General features: G+C 35.2%; 1 protein-coding gene across 2 annotated transcripts in view; it reads left to right on the forward strand.

The window, feature by feature from the left end:
- The first annotated feature begins 2,626 nt into the window (after nucleotides 1-2,626).
- Nucleotides 2,627-26,890, forward strand: part of dock5 (dedicator of cytokinesis 5) — a 67,603-nt gene continuing 43,339 nt past the window's right edge. For both annotated transcript variants that reach the window (XR_001636990.1, XM_016520441.1), the window contains exons 1-15: nucleotides 2,627-2,798; nucleotides 10,045-10,128; nucleotides 14,157-14,197; nucleotides 14,317-14,372; nucleotides 15,993-16,089; nucleotides 16,261-16,409; nucleotides 16,660-16,795; nucleotides 18,084-18,241; nucleotides 18,491-18,572; nucleotides 19,144-19,273; nucleotides 23,143-23,215; nucleotides 23,380-23,522; nucleotides 24,753-24,878; nucleotides 25,066-25,190; nucleotides 25,994-26,092. Coding sequence is in view for 1 of the 2 variants with exons in the window: in XM_016520441.1 (XP_016375927.1) it covers nucleotides 2,756-2,798; nucleotides 10,045-10,128; nucleotides 14,157-14,197; nucleotides 14,317-14,372; nucleotides 15,993-16,089; nucleotides 16,261-16,409; nucleotides 16,660-16,795; nucleotides 18,084-18,241; nucleotides 18,491-18,572; nucleotides 19,144-19,273; nucleotides 23,143-23,215; nucleotides 23,380-23,522; nucleotides 24,753-24,878; nucleotides 25,066-25,190; nucleotides 25,994-26,092 (1,542 nt within the window). In the remaining variant the exon portion in view is untranslated. The remainder of the gene's footprint in view (nucleotides 2,799-10,044; nucleotides 10,129-14,156; nucleotides 14,198-14,316; nucleotides 14,373-15,992; nucleotides 16,090-16,260; nucleotides 16,410-16,659; nucleotides 16,796-18,083; nucleotides 18,242-18,490; nucleotides 18,573-19,143; nucleotides 19,274-23,142; nucleotides 23,216-23,379; nucleotides 23,523-24,752; nucleotides 24,879-25,065; nucleotides 25,191-25,993; nucleotides 26,093-26,890) is intronic.

The following is a 26,890-nucleotide window of genomic DNA, read 5'->3' on the forward strand; positions in this document are numbered from 1 at the left end:
CCCCTGTATATTGCAGTTCATAATACTTGTTAAGAAATGAAAACAATTTGAATAGATCATTTTATTTTTATAGACAAAAAAACTTCTACTTCTACAACATAAGACTAGTTTCTTGTCCAGTCATAACATGATTTTTTCCCCTCAGCTTTCTTAGCAGATTGCCTCAATATCTTCCTCTGCTAACTGTGTTTGTCACCTGTTAAACACTTCAGGATACTTTAGGTTTGACTCTATGGGTGAGTCTGAAGGCTTTGTGCGCTGGCTAAAGGCCACATTCCTTACTGATTAGTCAGTTAATGACTGAAGAGGTAAAAGAGGTAAAAATAAGTGTAAAAAGCTAGAAACAACAACAGCAGAAAACCAGTACAAAGTAGCCATATTTATTTATTTGTTTTGACAATTTAACATTACACTCATTAAAAGTCATTCTGTAAAGTTGACAGGTCACGACCATCCATTCATTCCATTCATGCTGTTTGTGACCCAGAGTCCAGAAGAACATTCAGGGATTATATTGAACCTCCAAAAGGAAAAAAATAAAAAAAATAAAAAAATAAATTAATTAAATTAAAATAAAATAAAATAAAAACCATACTACGAACATACTATGAAATATAATAAAATAAAATAAAATATTGAATGAATGAATGAATGAATGATGCATTTATATAGCGCTTTATTGTGTATTGTTGTACACCCAAAGCGCTTTACAATTATGTGGGGGGGTCTCTCCTCAACCACCACCAGTGTGCAGCATATTACATTTGTAGACCTATGGCATTATTGATGCCATAAGAGTTCACTCTTTTGCACAGTCTGATTTGAATGAAACACTGAGATGAAAGTACTGACTCATAGTGAACACTAGATGGCACTCTGTCCCTGTCAAAAACAAAGACTGTCAAGCCCCAAGCACTTTGGAGGCCTGTGTGAAATGACTCTTAATTTGACATTCTGTCATTGGGCCTGATTCATTCTGTATTTCAGTTCTCTTTCAGTTCTGTAGTTTCAGTGTTTACATCTAAAGCTCATTGATATTTTTCACTGATATGTTGACATATAAAGGGCACTGAAGTAAAACATAAAATATTCAGAGCATTTTTATCTTGTTTTAAACTCTAAGATGATTGGATCAAAAAAAAAAAAAAAAAGCTTGTATTGACTGTTTGGAGGAGTTTGTACGATTCAACCAAAGAACGAGTAGCCAAACGACACAATAAACAATTAATATTATCGTTTAAAAGAATTATACCCTAGGCCTATTGACCAAATGTGCTTCTCTCGCAGCCATTTGCTAAATCATCCAAACCTTGAATTGGTACAAAATTGAAGGCAGAACAATAAGCCAGAACAGAATGACAGAATGTTCTCTCAACACATTTTGTTGGCAACAGAAGGTCTCTGTGTTTGCAGAAGGATCACGGAATTTGTTTTGTCTAAATAAACCGGAGACACAGAAGTGGCAATCATATGAGGAGGGTAGTTAGTAAAATCCACACTTAAACAGCTGGGGTCCTGCAAAAAAAGGGGAGGGGAGGGGAGTTGGATGTGGGGCAAACCATTGATTGCTTTCTTGTGTCAAATCCTTGCTATGCCTAAAAACTTACACACGACTACACAAACACACACTCACAGAGAGACAGACAGAGAGATGTAGCAGTTGCTGTAATAATAGAAGATTCCAAACATTCCTTCCCATCTCATCTCCTTCTGGCTCTGTTCACTGTTCATGAAAACATTCCAGTAATAATTAAAGCCTTGTACTAAAACTAAAATTATATATAAGAAGATAGCAATTTTTCAAACGGATAAATTGATGGATAGTTTGAGGAACTGTACTAAAAAATGGATAAATAGAAAAAAATAGAAAATACATAATAAATAATAGAAACATAAAAATAAAATGCATAATGAAAGGTTTAAGGTATGCATCCCACAGACTGCTTCAAAAGACCAGACTATTTACTACTCAAAGTCAATGTTAGTTTTATTGTTTATTATTTCATGCATTCATTCATTGCAGGGCCGAGAAAAAAAAAGGTGACCTTGGAAACTTTGACACGCGCGCACACACACACACACACACACACACAATTTTTACAAAATAGAAATGTTATAGACAGTAGACATGATAGATAATAAATAAAGACTACTAAACTTTAGACAAAGTACAAATTAAACAGCTAGTGCAACATCCCAGAATAAAACAAATAAATGAATTTAAAAAATAATATTTCAGTGCCACAAATGAGGTATGATCTATCTATATATCTCCGTATCTATCTATCTCTCTCTCTCTCTCTTATCTATCTATCTATCTAACTATCTATCTATCTATCTATCTCTCTCTCTCTCTCTCTCTCTCTCTCTTATCTATCTATCTATCTATCTATTAAATGTTTGAATATTTGTAACTTTGCTTATAGGCCCATTATTAGTTAAATTGAACCGTTGCATAATGTTAATGACGTTATCTCCTTACGACTTTTAGTATTTGAGTGGTTTAATATTTGTAGTATTTAAAAAAGAATAAACAAATAAGCTTTTGGATTTCGAATAAATGAGATTTCACTTGATCACCAACTTTACGGCCCGCTTGTGTGCGTGTTTGAGTGAGGGCGCGTCACACACGCGCGCAGCGAGCGGTTCTTTGCGTAACACCGGAACTGTGATGTGCGGACCGCTGCAGCCCTACTGCTCCACAACACTATCATTCTTCATATGATTCATTTCACTTCACTTAAGTTTTCCTGCCATGACGCGCTGGATTCCCACTAAAAGAGAGAAATATGGAGTGGGTGAGTGACTTTCAACGCGCTTTTGTTTTTACTCAAGTGTTTCAAGTCGCGTTGGAGTTTGAGGAGCGTTCAGCCGCACCTTTACCTGAACACACACAACACTCGCTTCTGATACCTGTATGGAAAGTTGTCGGTTATTATACATAAACTACTCAGATGCTTTAATACGTCAACTGGATATAGGTTTGTTGACGTATTTTGTAAGAGAAGTTTGGGTGGGTGTCTCATTGCACTTTCGGGTCACAAACAACTTATTTGTATTATTATAGTTTGTTTATAAGTACATAGTAGAGTGAATGTTGTTCCTGCAGGTTTGACTGGACAATACAATTACAATAAATACAGCAACAGAGCCGCCAGAGTTCCAGTGATCACAGCCATAAACAGCATTTCCCTTCCACTCACTTTAATCTGTGCACATGAGCTCAGGTTAACACACCCATAAACCAAACAGAATGAACTCTTTTATCCCACACTGCTCAGTGGCTGGGTTGTTTTGCAAATCTGCTTTATTATTGTTTGCGGCTTGATAAGGGCATTTAGTTACTGTACATTTGTGGTTAGTTGACATGCTATACTTCCATTTGCAATCATCCAATTTATGTCACATGCTTCAGTTGAATTAACTGAAATAAATTCTCAGGACAATTATAGCTGTTGCCTGTCAAATTAAATCAGCTTCACATGCACAAGATATCATAACACAATAAACGCTCTGCTGGTCTCAAGTAATTTTCAAGTCCTTGTTTTCTACATGTTCTTTTTTTTAACCCAAAACTTTATAACACGTGCCCTTGAAATAATAAGTATAGAAACAAATTAGAGAGCAAATCTGACACAGTCAGTGTATAAAAACTATAGAAATGCTTTGATTTTGAATGTCAATTGTTTGGACATACTTGACTAAATCTATGATTCTCATAATTATAAAAGCCCTACTGTTCGAAAGTTTGGCAAGATTTTTTCACCTGATAGGCCTAGAATATAGCATTATGACTTACTGTACATGTTAGATAACAGACTCAGAAAACATTATAATATTTGGACTGCATTTGTTGACTTTTGCCCTGAGTGCTGGTTCATTTCTGACCCTGGCTGTTGCATGTGTATTTATTCTGTTGCTCTGGTGCAATACTGTACTTACTGTTCATGCCAAGAGCGGTCAGCTGGCTAGTTTAACGCACACTGGGACGATTGTTGTGATGGAGCGTTCTTAAGGGATATGTAATCTGTTGGTCAGACATCAAGCAGTCTGGTTCCTACTGGGCCGATTTTCCTGCCTCTGAGAACTTTGACATATATTTGAGGACTTTGAATTAAAGGTGCTTTTTTGCGTCTGGTGAGGAATTGGTAATGCAAACTTCCTTTTTTGTACATTGTTTGGTATTATGAATTGTAATGATGCAGATTTCTGCAGTTATTAACAGTTCTTTTTTTTTTTTTTTTTTGAGTTAAAATTTTTTTAAATTTTTATTCTGGTCGGTATTGAAAAGTCCATTTTTAGTTCTTTTTTTTAACCCAAAACTTTATAACACGTGCCCTTGAAATAATAAGTATAGAAACAAATTAGAGAGCAAATCTGACACAGTCAGTGTATAAAAACTATAGAAATGCTTTGATTTTGAATGTCAATTGTTTGGACATACTTGACTAAATCTATGATTCTCATAATTATAAAAGCCCTACTGTTCGAAAGTTTGGCAAGATTTTTTCACCTGATAGGCCTAGAATATAGCATTATGACTTACTGTACATGTTAGATAACAGACTCAGAAAACATTATAATATTTGGACTGCATTTGTTGACTTTTGCCCTGAGTGCTGGTTCATTTCTGACCCTGGCTGTTGCATGTGTATTTATTCTGTTGCTCTGGTGCAATACTGTACTTACTGTTCATGCCAAGAGCGGTCAGCTGGCTAGTTTAACGCACACTGGGACGATTGTTGTGATGGAGCGTTCTTAAGGGATATGTAATCTGTTGGTCAGACATCAAGCAGTCTGGTTCCTACTGGGCCGATTTTCCTGCCTCTGAGAACTTTGACATATATTTGAGGACTTTGAATTAAAGGTGCTTTTTTGCGTCTGGTGAGGAATTGGTAATGCAAACTTCCTTTTTTGTGCATTGTTTGGTATTATGAATTGTAATGATGCAGATTTCTGCAGTTATTAACAGTTCTTTTTTTTTTTTTTTTTTTAGTTAAAATTTTTTTTAATTTTTATTTAATGTATGTTTATCACACTATACTTTGTGTTATATTACTTTGACATTCAATTCCGTAAACTAGTTAAAGCTGATGCACAAGTGTTTCCAATACAACGACTGAGGGCAAATTTGACATGTTTCTCTCTTCTGTCCAATGGTATCAACTTCTCTTTATTTTTTCCACTTTTGTAAGGTCAAAGAAACACTATCATGGATTTCTCTGTCGCTATTGGAGCAAATGGGAATGCAAGTATTATATTTCTTGTAGTTTCTGTTCACCACTATAGAAGTTCAGCAAATTATGATGACTTCCACTTCTGAGAATATTTTTGTTGCGCCTGAACTCCACACACATTTGAGTTGTTTTTGCACCATGATTTCAGCACTATTTCTGCATGTCATTGTAACCACATGGCATTAGTTACACTGTGTGATCACACATCTGCTCTCTGAAATGACCCGGTTCATCATTGCATTTGAGCAAAGCATTTGAAAATGCTCATGGCAACATGACAAGTAGCAGTGTACTAGTGCGTGGCCTGCCTGTCAGTGTTGTCATAAGACCGATCAGAATGGAGCCTGTTAGCACAGCCCACATCCCAGCATGCACCAGGCCTCAACACTGTGACACCTCTATGGCCCATTTGGCCAAGAATCACACGCTCAAATGGTGCCTAGTGTGTGAGCTGAATCATTGTCTGTGATGCCTGAAATGTTGCAGTTAAGTGATAAAATGTCTTAAAATGGTATTTTTGTCTTAATGACACGCTGAGCATTTTAAATACAGCCAGGGGTGATGAAATTCTTTGTGTTTGACACTCCTTTGAGGTCTGGAGTGTTTGGGTGTGGACAGGAAGTTTCATGCACCTGTATTATAAATGATTAATCTGAGCGAACCAGACTGAAGTTTATGGTCTTGTTTTACGAGTTGCGGAAGTTATTAGATATGGTAGCATTTTCTTTTCTTCACTGTGCTCATAATATGTCAGATTATAATGAGCTTTTTCTATGGAAACTTAGCCACAGATTAAACGGAAATGGAAAGTTGCTACATACCTCTTTGAAAAAGAAGCGGACAGGTTTATCAGTTGAGTGTGCTTGAGATCTGCAGTGCACTAGTGGAAGCCTGTTGTGAAACGTAGCCTCAAGCTTTTCGGTTTATCTATGAGTCTTTATTTGAACTGAACAATGTGCATGCCTGAACAAGGCCTGAACCATTTTCGCTTGGGCTGAGTGTCAGCACGCTGTAATAGTGTGGCATTGAAAAATCTCATTCTTTTTTTAGCTGTAGTTTATATTATTGATTGTTTAATGCATCAACTAGAGGTTGTAGATTTGAGGGGAAAAACCCAACACACACACACACACACACAAATATATGTACACTATGGTTCAAAAGTCTCTTCTGTTCACCAAGGCTGCATTTATTAGAGCAAAATTACAGTAAAATCAGTAATATTACAATTCAAAACAATGATTCCTGTAAAGCAAAGCTGAATTTTCAGCATCATTACTCCAGTCTTCACAGTGTCACATGATCCTTCAGAAATCATTTTAATATGCTGATTTGCTGCTTAAGAAACATTCCTTATTATTATCATTTATCAGTGTTGAAAACCAGGCTATACTGTATATGTACTGTATTTTTCAGGATTCTTTGATGAATAGAATGTTCATAAGAATATAATTTTTTTGAGGTAGAAGTCTTTTGTCACATTAAAAATGGCTTTACTGTCACTTTTGATACATTTATTGCATCCTTGCTGAATAAAAGTATTGATTTCTTTCAAAAACCTAAACTTTTGAGCAGTAGTTTGTCTGTCAACACAGATTGTGACATGACAATCACAGCAAATTAGTCCATGTATGAAAAGTAAATGCTTTCTGGAGTGGATTCTGAATGCGTCAAAGATTAGGATGTTAAATTATGGAATTAGGATGTTAAGGATTGTTAAATCAAGTGTGTTTAGGCATCACAAAATTATATTATGATAACTATATAGATTTTTATTTGCTCTCAAAAGGTTAATTGTTTGCTGTAATCTACTGTTGTCCTTTTTAGCTAGATGATTGCAAAAGTAATCTGAAGTCTAAAAATATATGGAAATTAATTATCATCATAAATGTCCATAAAAATAACCAATAGAGTCCTGATATATTGTGTGGCCATTGTTAATCTAGATCTTTGGAACTGCTGTTTTTATTTCTATGGTCATTCACTTAATTGCATCATTATAATTGTTTTTACTGTTACGTTTGTGGGAGGGGCTTAGAGACAGGTAATTTCCTCCTTAGCAGTGATTTTTTAAAGTGACCTATGTGTTTTGCACAATTGATATGATACTGGACAGTTTATTTAAATGGGTTTATGAACTGGTTTTTCACCCACCTCCAGTATCAGCCAATCATGTTGCAGTGATCGCGTCTATATCTTTAATGAAGTCTAGGCTAATATGTGTATGAGGAACGAGGAAGTTAATCTGCTTAACTTTCCTAGATTGCGCCTTTATAAGCACATACGCTCGTTTTTGTGTGTATTCAGCAGATGGAAAACATGATCCTTCAGAAATCATTTTAATATGCTGATTTGCTGCTTAAGAAACATTCCTTATTATTATCATTTATCAGTGTTGAAAACCAGGCTATACTGTATATGTACTGTATTTTTCAGGATTCTTTGATGAATAGAATGTTCATAAGAATATAATTTTTTTGAGGTAGAAGTCTTTTGTCACATTAAAAATGGCTTTACTGTCACTTTTGATACATTTATTGCATCCTTGCTGAATAAAAGTATTGATTTCTTTCAAAAACCTAAACTTTTGAGCAGTAGTTTGTCTGTCAACACAGATTGTGACATGACAATCACAGCAAATTAGTCCATGTATGAAAAGTAAATGCTTTCTGGAGTGGATTCTGAATGCGTCAAAGATTAGGATGTTAAATTATGGAATTAGGATGTTAAGGATTGTTAAATCAAGTGTGTTTAGGCATCACAAAATTATATTATGATAACTATATAGATTTTTATTTGCTCTCAAAAGGTTAATTGTTTGCTGTAATCTACTGTTGTCCTTTTTAGCTAGATGATTGCAAAAGTAATCTGAAGTCTAAAAATATATGGAAATTAATTATCATCATAAATGTCCATAAAAATAACCAATAGAGTCCTGATATATTGTGTGGCCATTGTTAATCTAGATCTTTGGAACTGCTGTTTTTATTTCTATGGTCATTCACTTAATTGCATCATTATAATTGTTTTTACTGTTACGTTTGTGGGAGGGGCTTAGAGACAGGTAATTTCCTCCTTAGCAGTGATTTTTTAAAGTGACCTATGTGTTTTGCACAATTGATATGATACTGGACAGTTTATTTAAATGGGTTTATGAACTGGTTTTTCACCCACCTCCAGTATCAGCCAATCATGTTGCAGTGATCGCATCTATATCTTTAATGAAGTCTAGGCTAATATGTGTATGAGGAACGAGGAAGTTAATCTGCTTAACTTTCCTAGATTGCGCCTTTATAAGCACATACGCTCGTTTTTGTGTGTATTCAGCAGATGGAAAGCAGTGTGGAGGCAGATGCATGGCACAAGGAAATCTTGCACTCCCACTAAGTGTCCTTCAGCACTAAAGAGGGAGGGAAAACTCAGGCCTTCAGTCTTGTAGTGTAGACATGCACTCTCAGGTTCATTTGCAGTTCAACAGCCCAAAAATGTTACTACTAGTAAGAGGAAAGCACTCAGCGCCTCTTCGTGTGTTCACATTCCATGAATCAGCACTTGCACTGTGCCCAACATTTCAGATGCTGTTTGTGCAAGCCAATATTGCATCCAAGTACAGCACAACTCTTCTATTGTCTGGTGTAACCCTTACAGCATGGTGAAACTGACTCAGATATGTGTTTTAAGAGGTGTTTGGGAAGGCAAGCATTGCTATTACTATTGCTGACCCTGAAGGAGGGAACCAAGCTATATCTTTATTATATTAAACAGACTTGATGTAGGCTTTTTCGACTTAGGCTGGCTGCATTATTAATCAAAATAAAACCAAATTCGTGATATGGCTTAGAGCAATTTTCAAATAGCAAAGGCTGTCATTTAAATAAATAAATGTATGCATCTGCTCTTGAGTTTGGGTTGCTTTAACGTGCATTTGGAAATGCAACATGCTCCAACAATCTTCTCATACTTGCAATGAGAAGCGCTTATCAGCAAGAGAAGCTTTAGGGGCTTCCTGTGGTTTTCCCATTCAAATAAAAGTTTGATGGTTTAACATTTGAAAATGAAGAAATGAATACAGCCATAAATAATGTCATTTACAGTTGTAAAGTAATAATATTATTTTTCTTAAATACTTGATTTTTATTTTACAATAAAATAATGCAATATTTATATTATTACAATTATAGTTATAATTATTTTGTAATATTTTTTATTTAGTATTTTTATATTTTTAATTTGTAAATATATAAACTATAGTAGTAATAATAATGATAATTGGTAGTAGTATTTTATGTCCATAGTGATGTATACTGTAATCACAAAATTTTGGCAAATTGTGCAGCTCTATAAACAAGCACCGTAAACCTGGATTTAAAAAAAATCACATTTGAAATGACAATCACAATTTTATCAGAAAAATTGCAATTCGATTTTTTCCCCCCCAAATTCAAAACCACCGCAAACATCCTAGCAGCTACATAGCAATGCCATTGCATTGTGTGGTGGCTTGTTTTCCGGGGCAAAATCAACTCCCATTATCTTCTAAAAATCGTTTTTATTGTAATCTCATTGGGAGTTTGGGTTGCATCTGGCTGGTATTTTGAAGATCTGAGTCATACTGATAGATGTCAGACATGTCAAGTGGCTGTTTTCCTGCAGAACTCGAGAACTTTCCTCTCAAGGACTTGTTCAACAGTTGGTGCGCTGTCATTTTTTCCCCTCTTTCACAGGACAGACAGCAGCCTTGTTGTTTTTATTTTTTGGTATCTCTTTGCTCTCTGCAGTCTGTGACACCCTTTTGTCTCAATTTCAGCTATCTATAACTATGACGCCAGAGGAGAGCCAGAGCTGAGTCTTCAGGTGGGGGACACTGTACACATACTTGAGACATTTGAAGGTGAGTGTCGAGTTCCAGCGTGTCTTGACACGTCCTCCCACACTTTCTTATAGCGTGTTCACACTTGCACTGAACACATAATCTGGGGTATCCCAGAGTCCTGCTGAAGCTCTGAGAGCTGCTGGAAAGAATGTTCTTCACATGTGGCCTGCAACATTCAAATTAAGCACCATATTTGCTTACATGATTTAAAAGACTCATATTTTACACTTTGTCACAGTTTATTTTGCTCAAAGTCCAATTATAATGTTAAAAATGTTAATGGTTTCATGACCATTTTCTTCTCTCTCTGAAATTTTCTACTCTCATTTTCTCACACTCATGTCATTGCAAATCTGTAAGGCTTTTTTCTTCTGTGGAAAACAAGATATTTTGAAAAATATCTCCAGTGGGCTCCAACGTTGTTTGTACAACAGTGAAATATTCAGAAGAAAGCAATTAATATAGGTTTGCAACAACTTGAGTGTCTAGTAACAATGACAATTTTCATTTTTGGGTAAGCGCTAAATGCAAACGTTCATTACCAGTGAAAAGTTTGGGTAGGCAAGATTTTAAGGCTGCATTTATTTGATAAAAAGCAGTACAATATTACAATTTAAAATAACTGTTTTGTATTTTAATGTATTTTAAAATGCCATTCATTTTCAGCATCATTACTCCAGTCTTCAGTGTCACATGATTCTTCAGAAATCATTCTAACATGATGTTTTGATGCTCAAGAAACATTTCTAATTATTAGCAATATTGCTGCATAATATTTTTCTATAAACCATAGTACTTTTAGGATTCTATGATGAATGGAAAGTTCAAAAGATCAGCATTTATTTGAAATAGAAATGTTTTGTAATGTTTCACAGTAAATGTCTTTACTGTCACTTTTTAATCAATTTAATGAATAAAAGTGTTAATTTCTGGAAAAAAATCTTACCGACCCAAAGCTTGGCATAAACGCTACCATTCAAACCAAAACATTTTGTGATCACTCAAACTATTCTTGGATGTAGGCAGAAACGCATGTAACTACATTGCATTTGTTGTGTAAAGTGTGTTCACATTCCATGAATCAGCACTTGCACTGTGCCCAACATTTCAGATGCTGTTTGTGCAAGCCAATATTGCATCCAAGTACAGCACAACTCTTCTATTGTCTGGTGTAACCCTTACAGCATGGTGAAACTGACTCAGATATGTGTTTTAAGAGGTGTTTGGGAAGGCAAGCATTGCTATTACTATTGCTGACCCTGAAGGAGGGAACCAAGCTATATCTTTATTATATTAAACAGACTTGATGTAGGCTTTTTCGACTTAGGCTGGCTGCATTATTAATCAAAATAAAACCAAATTCGTGATATGGCTTAGAGCAATTTTCAAATAGCAAAGGCTGTCATTTAAATAAATAAATGTATGCATCTGCTCTTGAGTTTGGGTTGCTTTAACGTGCATTTGGAAATGCAACATGCTCCAACAATCTTCTCATACTTGCAATGAGAAGCGCTTATCAGCAAGAGAAGCTTTAGGGGCTTCCTGTGGTTTTCCCATTCAAATAAAAGTTTGATGGTTTAACATTTGAAAATGAAGAAATGAATACAGCCATAAATAATGTCATTTACAGTTGTAAAGTAATAATATTATTTTTCTTAAATACTTGATTTTTATTTTACAATAAAATAATGCAATATTTATATTATTACAATTATAGTTATAATTATTTTGTAATATTTTTTATTTAGTATTTTTATATTTTTAATTTGTAAATATATAAACTATAGTAGTAATAATAATGATAATTGGTAGTAGTATTTTATGTCCATAGTGATGTATACTGTAATCACAAAATTTTGGCAAATTGTGCAGCTCTATAAACAAGCACCGTAAACCTGGATTTAAAAAAAATCACATTTGAAATGACAATCACAATTTTATCAGAAAAATTGCAATTCGATTTTTTCCCCCCCAAATTCAAAACCACCGCAAACATCCTAGCAGCTACATAGCAATGCCATTGCATTGTGTGGTGGCTTGTTTTCCGGGGCAAAATCAACTCCCATTATCTTCTAAAAATCGTTTTTATTGTAATCTCATTGGGAGTTTGGGTTGCATCTGGCTGGTATTTTGAAGATCTGAGTCATACTGATAGATGTCAGACATGTCAAGTGGCTGTTTTCCTGCAGAACTCGAGAACTTTCCTCTCAAGGACTTGTTCAACAGTTGGTGCGCTGTCATTTTTTCCCCTCTTTCACAGGACAGACAGCAGCCTTGTTGTTTTTATTTTTTGGTATCTCTTTGCTCTCTGCAGTCTGTGACACCCTTTTGTCTCAATTTCAGCTATCTATAACTATGACGCCAGAGGAGAGCCAGAGCTGAGTCTTCAGGTGGGGGACACTGTACACATACTTGAGACATTTGAAGGTGAGTGTCGAGTTCCAGCGTGTCTTGACACGTCCTCCCACACTTTCTTATAGCGTGTTCACACTTGCACTGAACACATAATCTGGGGTATCCCAGAGTCCTGCTGAAGCTCTGAGAGCTGCTGGAAAGAATGTTCTTCACATGTGGCCTGCAACATTCAAATTAAGCACCATATTTGCTTACATGATTTAAAAGACTCATATTTTACACTTTGTCACAGTTTATTTTGCTCAAAGTCCAATTATAATGTTAAAAATGTTAATGGTTTCATGACCATTTTCTTCTCTCTCTGAAATTTTCTACTCTCATTTTCTCACACTCATGTCATTGCAAATCTGTAAGGCTTTTTTCTTCTGTGGAAAACAAGATATTTTGAAAAATATCTCCAGTGGGCTCCAACGTTGTTTGTACAACAGTGAAATATTCAGAAGAAAGCAATTAATATAGGTTTGCAACAACTTGAGTGTCTAGTAACAATGACCATTTTCATTTTTGGGTAAGCGCTAAATGCAAACGTTCATTACCAGTGAAAAGTTTGGGTAGGCAAGATTTTAAGGCTGCATTTATTTGATAAAAAGCAGTACAATATTACAATTTAAAATAACTGTTTTGTATTTTAATGTATTTTAAAATGCCATTCATTTTCAGCATCATTACTCCAGTCTTCAGTGTCACATGATTCTTCAGAAATCATTCTAACATGATGTTTTGATGCTCAAGAAACATTTCTAATTATTAGCTATATTGCTGCATAATATTTTTCTATAAACCATAGTACTTTTAGGATTCTATGATGAATGGAAAGTTCAAAAGATCAGCATTTATTTGAAATAGAAATGTTTTGTAATGTTTCACAGTAAATGTCTTTACTGTCACTTTTTAATCAATTTAATGAATAAAAGTGTTAATTTCTGGAAAAAAATCTTACCGACCCAAAGCTTGGCATAAACGCTACCATTCAAACCAAAACATTTTGTGATCACTCAAACTATTCTTGGATGTAGGCAGAAACGCATGTAACTACATTGCATTTGTTGTGTAAATGCAAATATGTGCTGATGTGTCTCAGACAACAGCGAAGGACCGCCTACTCACCTGTCAATCAAGCATTGTGCTAAAATAAGGTTTTTAACTGTGCTGTCCATGTGTAGCTTTAAAAGGAAACGTACATCTGATCTCAAAATTTAAGCCTGTCTCCTCATAAACTGGCTAAATCAGTATTTTCTGGCAAGATTTATAGCTGTTCTTCTTCAACAGCACACAAAATGTGCACAAACTAAATTCAACATTCACTATGAAAACATTATTATTACCAGTATCAATCAGCTACCACCATGATTGTTTAATTTACACGCCCCCAACTCAGAAAGTCATGGCTTAAGGACGATACAGAGTGTCCAGTTGTTAAGTATGACATTGTAGTGTTTGCATTCATGTCTCTCATCTTGTAAATATGATTTTGCTATTTACAACTACCCTGGCTTCTCTAGTGATTTTGCTAACGCTGAACAAACAGAACATCGGCCTTATTCTGATATATTTAATGTAGAACAGCATCTGCCATGTGGCATCATCTGTCTCAAAGATCTGTTCTTTTTTTCTCTCTGTCCTTCTCCCAGGGTGGTACCGAGGATACACACTACGACAGAAATCACAAAAGGTGTCGGGATAATTATCATCCTACTGATAAACTGACAATCTAATCATTACCTGACATTCTGCAGCAGGCGGAATGAATTGCGTGGGTTCTCACAAATGCTTCTTTGTCTTATTTCAAAGGGCATTTTCCCTGCCAACTATATTCATCTGAAAGAAGCGAAAGTTGAGGGAACCGGGTAAGAGGCAGATCATATGTTAATTATGCTCTATAATTCATTAATGGCAAATTGTCTATCACTTAATTAACTACGTGCTGTCAGAGGAGTCTACAGTGCCGTTGACTTATAGTTTTGCTTGTTTGCCCTCAGAGACCCACTGTAGCACAATTGTAACACTTGTTCAAAGCTGTTAAATAATGCATAATTCATAAATAGGGGTTAAAATGCTCTGAAATGTATCATAGCAACACATTTGGCAAGAAAATATAGTCTGAATCTTCCAGCATGCCAAAGTCACACAACATGGTAACTGTATTGCTGACACAATTGCTAAGTGTTTTGGACCGAATTTAGCAATCTTTTAAGTAAGTGTTTGACCTGAAATATTTTTTTCTCACTTCTCAACATGTTTAGTGATAGAATATATATATATATATATTGGAATAACGCTAATTTAATAGCTAAATATTTAGTAAATAATATATAAATTATTCCAAATGACTTTGATGTAACCTAATGAAAGTTTATTGAGTATATGATGGGTGTGCTGATATGTAAATATTGAAGTGAACTAGGAAGTCTTATATTGAGATCAGGCCTCTAAATATGCATTTTGAGTTAGTTTATGGAAGGACAATGAGGTGTATGAATATTCTGGGATCATGATATTTTACAGAGATAAACATATACAAGTTATAGTCTCCCAGCTTTCTGAGAAGGCTTATACAGTATGTTTGTATAAAGCTGTAAAATAAAACATAACTTGCATGCCCTGAAATTCTCACTCAATAGAGCCTATTCAGTGAATGTTCCAAAAATAATTTGGTTACACTTTGCAGTAAGGTCTCATTGGTTAACATTAATTAATGCATTAACTAACATAAACTAACAGTGAGCGATATATATTTTTACAGCATTTATTAACTTTTGTTAATGTTAGTTAATAAAAATGTTCATGTACATGTTAGTTCACAGTGTGTTAACTAATATTAACAGAAGTAACTTTTGATCTTAATAATATATTATTAAGTGCTGCAGAAGTATTGTTAATTCACGTTAACTAGTATAGTTAACTAATGCTAACAAATGAAAACTTATTGTAAAGTGTTACCAATTATTCAAAAATTTTCAGCTGTTTTATTTTTTTTGTCTTGTTGATATAACTATATATATTTTAATATATAAATATAATTCAAATTAATACATTATATATAAAATATAGACCTACTTTGATATAAATATTTGTTACACAATTTAAATGGTCAAATGGTGAAACTTCTTAGCTTTTTGTGACGATCCTTACTGAAATATATTTTTTGGTTGAAATATATTATGTATTGTTACTGCTGAATTGTATTGAGAATTCAAAACTTTCGCTTAGTGTATCAAAAAATACTAGTGGAACTATGCAACACTAAATACCCTGCTCTGCAATTTTGCAAATGTTTTTCCAAACTATCTCCCAATGCAAATTTTGGAAACAATTTTTTTTTTTTATAACTATGGCTTCCTAAAGACATTTTAAATATAATTTACATCAATGCTTGGGTCTCTAAGGGTTAAAGAACTGCGAATGACATTTATTTTTGAGAACGTGATTAAATTATGTTTTTCTTCTACCCTTTTGTTGATGTACAGGAAACAAGAGACTGTTGTACCTACAGATTTGCCCTTGGTCCAGGAGCTGGGCACCACATTACGAGAATGGACACAAATATGGCACAAGCTTTATGTGGTACGTGAACCCACCTGTGTCGCCTTTTTGGTTTGTTTGTGTTCACCTCACTGTCCGTTTCAGCCCAACACAGAGCTTCCCACAATGTGTTTGTTCAACAAAGACAAATCCCATCCATAGTGTTTTGTAAGCCGTGATATTGTTTTAATCACCTGTTCGTCTGCATACCAGAGCAACAAGACCACGCTGTTCCGGAACGTTCAGCAGATGGCCTACAGCCTGATCGAGTACCGCTCGCAGATTGTGTCCGGTACGCTTCCCAACGATGACCTTGTGGAGCTCAGGAAGAAAGTCACAGCGAAAATTGATTATGGGAACAGGTGCGATTTGGCTTCCTGTACTTCCTCATGTTGTTTCACCAAACAGATACTAACTTTTCATTTGAGGGGCCCGAATGTCTGAATATTTGATTTTTTTAAAAATTTTACTGGTATCATCAAGCATGAATTTTGAGTTTACCTAATTTAAGTTGCTGAAATGTATTAAAACTGTATATAATTGATTCTAATAATACGGTAGGGATGTGTTAGTAGTCTTGTGTTGTAGAATCTGTCTGTGTCTGTTGCACAGGATTCTGGGTCTTGATTTAGTTGTGCGCGATGAAGCAGGAAACACATTAGACCCCGAACGCACCAGCACGGTCAGTCTGTTCAGGGCTCTTGAGTCAGCATCACATAGTATTGATGAGAGGATACAGGAGGAGAAGGTAAAACACTTGTTTTTGCTTTATGTATTATCACATTGGTATAATATATACTCTGATACTAGAAAAAAGTGTTTTCTTTTTAGTTGCACGTTGAAAACTGGGTCCAGAATCAGCACATGACAATTGGCAAATTGGCTTTGATGTGTAATTAAAATAGTGGTAACTGTATAAATGCATGGTTCAAATTGCAATGTAAAAATGACAGGAATTGTTGACTGAATCAAAGTGATGCAAACAGTCTGCTAAAGAAAAAATTATTTACTGGTTGGTTATTCTGCTGTTCTTATATATATATATATATATATATATATATTCACAGCCAGCCTTGTACTCGTTTAGGTTCAAAAAACTGTCGTCCATAAAATGCGTTGCACAAATTCGATCATCTGGGTTGTGCTGTTCTGTTGTAAATAAATCTTAACCAGTGATTCCTAATTGCATCTACTTCCGGAAGGCCAAATAAAGTGCTTTTGCTTTCGCACTGAAACACACAGCGTCTCCCTGACATGGCTGCATCAACACTACTGATGTTCCTGAAACCACGCCTTCTTTCTTTGCGTGCACATTTGGGCGGCATTATGCTAATATTTCCACATAGTGAAGTAGGTATGTGGGGGCGTGTTAGAACGAGCCGTTTTAGGTAGGCGTGGTTGACTCTTAACTTTTATAAAGAATATCTCTTTGGATTTGAGACTTTAGTCTTTGCAACTTTACAGATCTTCTTTATGCACCAAGAGCTTGTAACACTTCAAAGAGAAAGGAAAACTTGAAAACGCATCATATGACCCCTTTAAATAAAAAATAAGAATAAATTGAAAAAAAAAAAATCTGATTATGAAAAAAATCTGATATTGGTGGTGTTAAAACCTTGCTTCCTAAATATTAAATATTTATAGAAAAATGTTATCTTTAGTTTTCTTTTGTTGCAAAATTGGTCTCAAAATCTTTTGCATGAAAAGTGCAATTTTTTTGTAGCTTTTTTTTGTAAACGTATTAAATTTCCATCATGATTTTTAACACAACACTCATAGACTTTCCTGTCAAGTGTCTTTAAATTTAAATTTTTTAAATGTTATTCAAATATGCATTTGGTAGACACTTTTATTTAAAGCAACTTGCATTGCATTTAGGGTGTACAGTTTATTAGTTCATGATTTCTCTGCTAATCGAACCCATGACCTTGGCATTGTTAGTGCCATGCTCTACTGTTTCAGCACTGTTTCAGTTTTTGAAGGTTTTATAGAACTTCAGTCAAACTGTCCACTACTTGTGGCCTTTTTTTCGGTAGATGCGGCTTCAGAACCTGGAGAAGCGGCGTCAGACCCTCTTCAGCGGCGTGCACACATACAGTCTTCAAATAAATCTCAGAAACTTTGTATGCAACATCGGCGAGGACGCTGAACTCTTCATGTCATTATACGATCCTGACAAATCTGAATTTATTAGGTGAGTCAGTCTCTTTATTTAGTTTTTTTTCTTCTCTATGTTGTTTTTTAAAAAGCAGAAGGAGAAAAATACCCTAGAATACCCTATACATATGGATTCCTGACAAGAAGTGTTTGAAATATGTGAATGCTTATTTCTTTGAAAGCTGAAGTACACCAGTATATATCACAGCAAGTAGCTAGTGAGCTTGTGTCAGTTTCAGTGGAGAGATAAATCGTTTTTGTGACACATTTTGTCTTGTTCTATAAGTGAAAACTTCCTGGTACGGTGGGACAGCAAAGGCATGCCGAAAGAGATCGAAAAACTCAACAACCTTCCTGCACTCTTCACGGTAACAAAGATCAAAAGAATACTTTTTCTCAGGTTTTTATAGTCCCATATATGTCCGTTCAACAGTTTGGGGTCAGTAAGATTTTTTAGTGATTTTTTTAAAGAAGTCTCTTATGCTCTCCAAGGCTGCATTTATTTGATCAAAATTACATCAAAAACAGTAATATTGTGAAATATTATTACAATTTAAAATAGCCTTTTTCTGTTTGAATATATTTTAAAATTTAATTTATTCCTGTGATGCAAAGCTGAATTTTGTAGCAGCCATTACTCCAGTTTTCAGTGTCACATGATCCTCATCCAAAATAATTTAATATGCATTTTTTTTTCAGAATTCTTTGATGAATAGAAACTTCAAAAGAACAGCTTTTATAACATTATAAATGCCTTTACTTCACTTTTGATCAATTTAAAATGTCCTTGCTGAATAAATGTTTTAAAAAAGGTTCTGACCCCAAAATTTTGAATGGCAGATCTAAAAATGAGAAAAAAGCATTGTTTTTTTCTTTGTGCTAATGAAACAATTTTAAGTGCTTCCTGCTGTTCTTCTTCTGTGGCGTCTCTGTGTTTAGGATCTGAGTAGCAGTGACCTCATCAGACAGCGTCTCTTCCTGGTGTGTCAGATCATCCGTGTGGGCTGCATGGAGCTGAAGGAGGGAAAGAAACACACAGGGGGACTGCGGAGGCCGTTTGGAGTAGCAGGTTCTGGACATAAAAATAGGTTCTTTATTGTTAATAGATGGTATATCTGTAGAAGGTCCAGATGGTTTTCTAGTTCTTCTCTTCATTTCACACTTCATATTTGTCATTTGTTTAGAAACTCCAACCAACCTACCTTAAAGGTAAAGTAATTTTGTGCCACTAGCTTAGTGTTGCAAAATTGCACAGAATTGTTTTCAGGCAGATTTTTTTCCAAACGCTGTGTTTGCCATTAGTTTGACGGTTAGTTCTGGTTAAAGGAATAGTTCACTCATAATAAAAAATTGTTGAATATTTACTTACCCTCAGGCCGTCCAAGATGTAGATGAGTTTGTTTCCTCATCTGAACAGATTCTGAGAAATTTACATCACTTGCTCACCAATGGATCCTCTGCAGTGAATGGGTGCCGTCAGAATGAGAATGCAAACAGCTGATAAAAACATCACAATTAGTGTTGGGCGATATGGTCATTTTTCAAATCATCATATCGCCATCCAGTGAGATCGTGTGTGGGTGGTGGCAAGAGAGAAACTCTCTGTACTTGTCATAGGCTATTTCATAACTATTTGGCGTTTTAAACCACGCGGGCGCGTTAGAGAGAGCCTATGAAAGCACCAAAAATCGAAATAATATACTTTCAAACATACTGATAAACTAACATGTTAAATATAAAAATATTTAAAACAGCTAGTTCATATATATTCGGATACAACAGTCACACATCGCTATTAGGACCGCGCGTCCTGTGACAAGTTTGCCGCATCAGAGCACGGAAGTTATCAGTATAAAAGGTCGCAGGTGAAACGGTGAAAATCAAAGAGTTTAACACTAAATATTGGACATAAACGAACACGTTAAATATAAAAGTATTTAAAACAGGTAATTTCATATATTTGGAGTAAAGTTAAATTGAATGGATTCATCAGTCATACAGCACTCCGGACCACGCGCCCCATGATGAGCCCGACGCACCGCCACAGAAACAAGAATGAGATGCTTTCTAACATAACTGTGGTGTTAAACTCAATTAGTGAGGGCTCGGTTAAAATATTACACATATATTGGCCGTTCAGATTACTTGTTAAAGTGCAATGAAGTACCTTATATCAGCAGACTGTGTTTGTGGACGGAAACTCCTTCACCGGCTACAGGCTCTAATCCTCATTTACGTGTGTGTGAAATACGTTGCTGAAGTGAAATATCAGGGCAATTTGATAATAATAGCCGAGTTATAATAGGCCACCTAGTAATAATAATAATTTAATACATTTATAGGAGAATGAGCCTAATATCGTCATGACTATCGACAAAGACATCTGCTATCGTCGATATCTCTGACTATCGTCGATACTCGATACTATCGTCTATCGGCACAGCCCTAATCACAATAATCCACAAGTAATCCACACAACTCCAGTCCATCAATTAACATCTTGTGGAGTGAAAAGCTGCATGTTTGTAGGAAACAAATCCATCATTAAGGCGTTTTAACTTCAAACCGTTGCTTCTGGCCTAATCCATAATAACACTTCCTCCAGTGAAAAAGTCAATCCCCTGTTGTTCTCTCACATCAAAATCCATTGACATATTTGTTTAGGACTGTTTTGGATGTTTTTTGCTTGATCTGTGCATATTTCTCTCCTTATTCAAACTTTTTCATTGGAGAAAGCAATATTAGATAGAGGACTCATATTTTAGTTTTTATCAGCTGTTTGGACTCTCAAACTTGAATGGCCTGAGAGTAAATTTGATGAACAAACAAACTTGAATGGCCTGAGAGTAAATTTTCAACAAATTTTCATTTTTGGATAAACTATTCCTTGAAGTTTGTCCACCTCAAAATAACAATTCAGGCAGGTTTACAGCTCAAATAACATATTTTGTTCTACTGACGAATGCATGTAAGTGCTTTAATAACAACACCACAGATGTTTCTGCTTTTAAGCTGTTCAGCTGTCTTGGCTGTTGGGCTTCAATTCTAAGTACATTACTCCAATGGCATTTTTCATCTGTTTTCATGATCTTGAGGGATGATCATTTTGTGTTGAACAGAAAATGTCTGTGTGTGTGTCTGTGTGTGTGTGTGTGTGTGTGTCTATGTGTGTGCGCGCGTGTGCTCAAAGGTTTAATTACATCAAGAGAATCACAGCATACTGCTTCTCTAGTATTTTGATAACTGCACTTTAACTCTTGTCCTTGTCACTTTCAGCACTACCTCGCATTGTCAAATAACTGAGCAAAAGACACTATTTATCCATATTGCCGATTTGCTGTTGAGAAGAATGATTTTTTTCCCAGTCAAGTGCGCACAATGTTTCACATCTCACATCTTATAGTGTTCTGTTGTGTTTTCTTTCTCCTGTTATCATATTTCAGTTTAAAGTTTTCAGTCTTGCAGGTACCTGAAAGACCAAACTTTACTATTGTTATCTTTCCTTGTTGGTTGAACTCCAAAATGTCATATTAAATGATTACATTGATGTTTGTAGATGTTTGTATCAAACCTACAGGTGCATTTGCTGAAAATAGTATTTCTTTTTGTTTCAAAACGATGTTGTGTCAAGTGCTTTGACCCTTTTTTGCTGCTGTACACAGCAACGGCAGGATGCCTGAATGCCTTCATTGTATTTTTCAAGATGAAAAAAGCCATTTATACCATAATCTTCAGTCACATTGCATCATGTTCAGCCTGTGGCTTTCTTAAACCTGAGCGCAGAAAACACCAGATTTACCTTGTTGTGAACATGTCTGTTCATTTTTCATGGTTGTAAGTATGCAGTTAGAGAGCTAAAAGACATTGCACTTAAAGGAATAGTTCACCTAAAAATGAAAATTTGCTCAGGCCATCCAAGATGTAGATGAGTTTATTTCTTGATCAGAATAGATTTAGCATTACATCACTTGCTCATCAGTGGATCCTCTGCCTTTAGAATTTTAACTTTAAACCGTAGCTTCTAGCTAAAATAGTGGATAATCTATAATCCATAATAACGCTTCCTCCAGTGAAAAAGTCCATCCCCTGTTGTCCTCTCACATCAAAATATACCGATACATCTGTTTACAAATGTATTGGAATGTTTTTGCACGTAAACAGTGCTTGATCTGTGCATATTTAAAGTGATTTTGAACTTTTTCACTGGAGAAAGCAATGTTATGTATAGAGGATTCATATTTTAGCCGGAAGTAGCAGATTGAAGTTAAAAATAAAATGTAATAATGATGGATTCGTCTCTTGCAAACACGCATCTTTTCACTTCACAAGAGGATAGAAAATTGATGGACTGGAGTGGTGTGGATTATTGTGATGTTTTTATCAACTGTTTGGACTCTCATTCTGACGGCACCCATTCACTGCAGAGGATCCATTGGTGAGCAAGTAATGTAATGCTCAGTTTCTCCAAATCTGTTCAGATGAAGAAACTGACCTCTCTACATCTTGGATGGCCCGATGGTGAGTGCATTTTAAGCAAATTTTCATTTTTAGTGAGTTATTCTATTAATTTCGAACAAAAGCAGTTATTGGCAGCAAGCAATTTCACAGAAAAGATGCAATTTTTCTCAACAAATAATAATGTTGAGTCTTTTCATTTGGTATACCAGCTTCCAAATTAAAAGCTGATATTGAGATTCCTATAGACTCTAATGGAATCTCTTATCAACATTGAAACACATTTTAAGAATTGTGGGAAGACAAAATGAACAATTTGTGCCACATCTTTCACCTTCGAATACATCTGAAAACAAATACTTAGAAAATATGAGATATTTGCTCTCCCTCTAAGGGAATGTGAACAATATTGAATGTAGTAATTAAATGTAATGTATCTGTGGTTCGGATCAGCACCAGCCTCATGTTTCTTTGTGTCTACAGTCATGGATATCACAGATATTGCCCATGGGAAAATTGATGATGATGATAAGCAGTATTTCATCCCATTTCAACAGTGAGTGTGTCCTTTATGAGATTACAGCATCCTTCATTTGCCTGATTGTAGTTTATCTTTTCATTTTTTTATTTTTTATTATTTTCATACATTGTTACCCTTAGGCTGTATTTTGCTATTTTTCTTCAATTTTGTCCTTCTCCTCTTGGACTCTCTTTTCCTAGGATTGCCATGGAAACGTACATCCGTCAGAGGCAGCTAATCATGTCTCCTCTCATGCCGTCTCGTGTCATTGGCGAGAATGAGCCACTCGTTGCTGTCTTCAACAAGGTCATTGCAACGCGAGAGGTCAACCACAAAGGACAGGGTAAATCCAGACCAATAGGCCAAAAAATTAATCTTTGCTGTTGTTTTTGTCTCTGGGGAGACATGTGACCTTGTGGAAGTTTCTTTGTTGTTGAATGAATGTCGAACATTTGGGAAGTTTGAGAGAGTGAAAACATGATCACTTTGTTTTTGTCTCTGGGGAGACATGTGACCTTGTGGAAGTTTCTTTGTTGTTGAATGAAAGTCGAACATTTGGGAAGTTTGAGAGAGTGAAAACATGATCACTTTGATATAGTCAAACCGATTTGCATAGAGACAGAATGAGATGTGAAGATGCATGTCCTCCAAGATGTTTCAGCTGTGAATTAGAATATCACCCAATTTTTAAAATTCTGTCTCTTTTCAAAATTCCCATTTCACACTGTATTAAATTGGTAAGATTACTATAGCTGTCATTAATGATTATTACTAACCTTACCATTTTATTTAATAGTGCATAAAATGAGATTTTTTTTTTTGGTCACATTTTGGGTCAACTTCGAGTTTTATTCATTTTTTAAATATTACTTTTATTAAAAAAACTCCTAGAAAACCTAATTGCTAAATTCACCATGGTAATGCATTTTTGCATGAACATTGGTGCAGATGATTTCAAACTAAAATTGAACTTTTTAAATATTTTTTCAGCACTCCAATCACGTTTTAATTGTGAACGTGTAAAAGACAATAATACTTCTCTGTTTTAAAGTATTTTAGGAATATTGTGTAAATACACCCTGCATATTAACTTCAGCATACTTGTGTACGTCTCATTTTCTATGATTATACATGTCATCGGCCTTAACACATATTAACATGTATATAAAAAAAATAATAAAAATCTGTATTGCTTAGCCACTATTTATAATAGTCCCTCAATGTGAGAATGGTGCAATATCCAAACAAAAATAATCTGGGACTGGGATTGTTTTGCATGTACTGTAAATGCACACATTTAGTTAATATGTTTTATATTGAGTTTGCATTTTTTTATATTGAGTTGAAACTTAATGCATTAAAACTTTTTTAAATATATATATTTTTTTTTCTTTTTTAGTTTTACTTTTAATTTTATTTAATTGTATTCATTTTGAATTATGTCTTATTTTAGATTTTAGTCATTTATTTTGAAATGATTTAGTTTGTGTTGAGAGATTCTGCTCCCTCAGGGCTGGAGTTCGTTGACTGACGAGACCTGTCTGACCTTATGATGGCATGTTTTTGCTTTCAGGTTTGTTTGTGACCCTAAAGCTGCTCCCTGGAGATGTGTTTCAGGTTAAAAAAAATTACCCTCATTTTGTGGATCGCACAACAGCTATAGTCAGGAAAATGGGCTTTCCTGAAATTATCCTGCCAGGTCGGTCTGCACATCTTTCAGATTGTAAAATCTTTGTCTTAACAGCAGTGCTATTAAAGTTTTTCTGACCCACAAAAGCCCCTGCTTGCAGTTGTCTTTTCATCCTTTTCCTCTAATGACCATTACTAGTCAGTCTTTATGTACCATTCAAGAATATGCAGTTAATGCATCAATCATGTCTCTACAGGTTATTTAAGGAATGATATATATGTTACGCTGCTACAAGGAGAATTTGATCGCGGCAAGAAGAAGACCCCCAAAAATGTAGAAGTTATAATGAGCGTGCTGGATGAAGAAGGAAATCCCATGGAGGTACAGAAACCCTGTGATATTACATATTAACTAACATTAATATCTTGATTTCCACACCATCGCTTATAGTGCTTTTAAAACCATTAAGTGAATCCTGATTTAAAATCAGTGTTGTCTGACAACAGCTTCAGTTCCATATTTTTGCATCAGTAATTTGCAGGTGTACAAAAAACATGGTATTACCATGGCTTAACTTTTTAGGAAATACCTCAAAGGTCATTTGAAAATGAATAAAAAACACTTTCTCTCGTTCCATTGTCCTCCGTTCTTCTCGTTTATGTAGACTAACAGTTTTTGCTTTCACTATTTAGCATGCAGCGCTCATCCACCCCCTTTATCTCTGTGTTTTGACAGCAGAACTGTTGCTGGCATAAAAACAGCTTGCAGATCTTTCTCGTTTATGAAACGACTGCCGTCTTTAAATGTCCAAACACATGACACAGAAAGCTTTTTACAGCTCCATTCTTGCCAAATGCTATTTCGAGCTATAATGCACATATAAGCGTTTCCTGTTTACACTTGCGAACACGGAAAAATTCAAGAAACTCATTCTGAAAAGCTTTTCCTAAAAAGATCTCCCCCTATTGTAAGAGATGTAAGCTTGTCTTTCAGTCTTGTTCTTGTTTTATATACTGCACATTATGCAACCCAGTTTTCTTTAACTCAAGCTGTGTACTGCCAACTTCTGGTCTTGTTAACGTTGAACTTTTATTACTGCAAACCACTTACTGTACGAGAAAAGAAAAACTATTTTCTTCCAGTAGATGTTGCTTTTTTTTTTTACATTCTCATTCTCTCTTCAGAAAGCCATATTTCCTGGAGCTGGTTATGAAGGGATCACTGAATACAAGTCTGTCATCTACTATCAAGTCAAGCAGCCCTGCTGGAATGAGACGGTTAAGGTACAAACACAGGACAAAAAACAAAAGCAAAGACATCTGGGTTTAGGTTTTTGATGTTTTGACGTTAAAGACCCTTTCATATCATGCCAGCCTTCTCTAATGCAAAGCCTCAATCTACAGCTCGACCCCGATTTATGTTGCGCACAGGTCAAGTGCTGTGACCTATTACTCAAAGTTCAGCAATTTCAACTTTTGGAAATCATGTACAGAAAGAATGATTTATCAGTTGTTTATATATATATATATATATATATATATATATATATATATATATCAACCACTGTACGAGAAAATAGAAACTATTTTCTTCCAGTAGATGTTTTTTTTTCTCTCCACATTCTCATTCTCTTTTCAGAAAGCCATATTTCCTGGAGCTGGTTATGAAGGGATCACTGAATACAAGTCTGTCATCTACTATCAAGTCAAGCAGCCCTGCTGGAATGAGACGGTTAAGGTACAAACACAGGACAAAAAACAAAAGCAAAGACATCTGGGTTTAGGTTTTTGATGTTTTGACGTTAAAGACCCTTTCATATCATGCCAGCCTTCTCTAATGCAAAGCCTCAATCTACAGCTCGACCCCGATTTATGTTGCGCACAGGTCAAGTGCTGTGACCTATTACTCAAAGTTCAGCAATTTCAACTTTTGGAAATCATGTACAGAAAGAATGATTTATCAAGTAATCAAATGTCCAAAGTTTCAGTTTTAATGACAAAAAGAAGTATGAAATATGTATAATTGAACTTACAGTTTGCAAAGGAGTGAAAAAAAATGTTAAGGTACTCCGTTTAATGTAA

Source organism: Sinocyclocheilus rhinocerous, unplaced genomic scaffold (genome assembly GCF_001515625.1).
Source record: "Sinocyclocheilus rhinocerous isolate Xijiao unplaced genomic scaffold, SAMN03320098_v1.1 scaffold990, whole genome shotgun sequence".
Classification (NCBI taxonomy): domain Eukaryota; kingdom Metazoa; phylum Chordata; class Actinopteri; order Cypriniformes; family Cyprinidae; genus Sinocyclocheilus; species Sinocyclocheilus rhinocerous.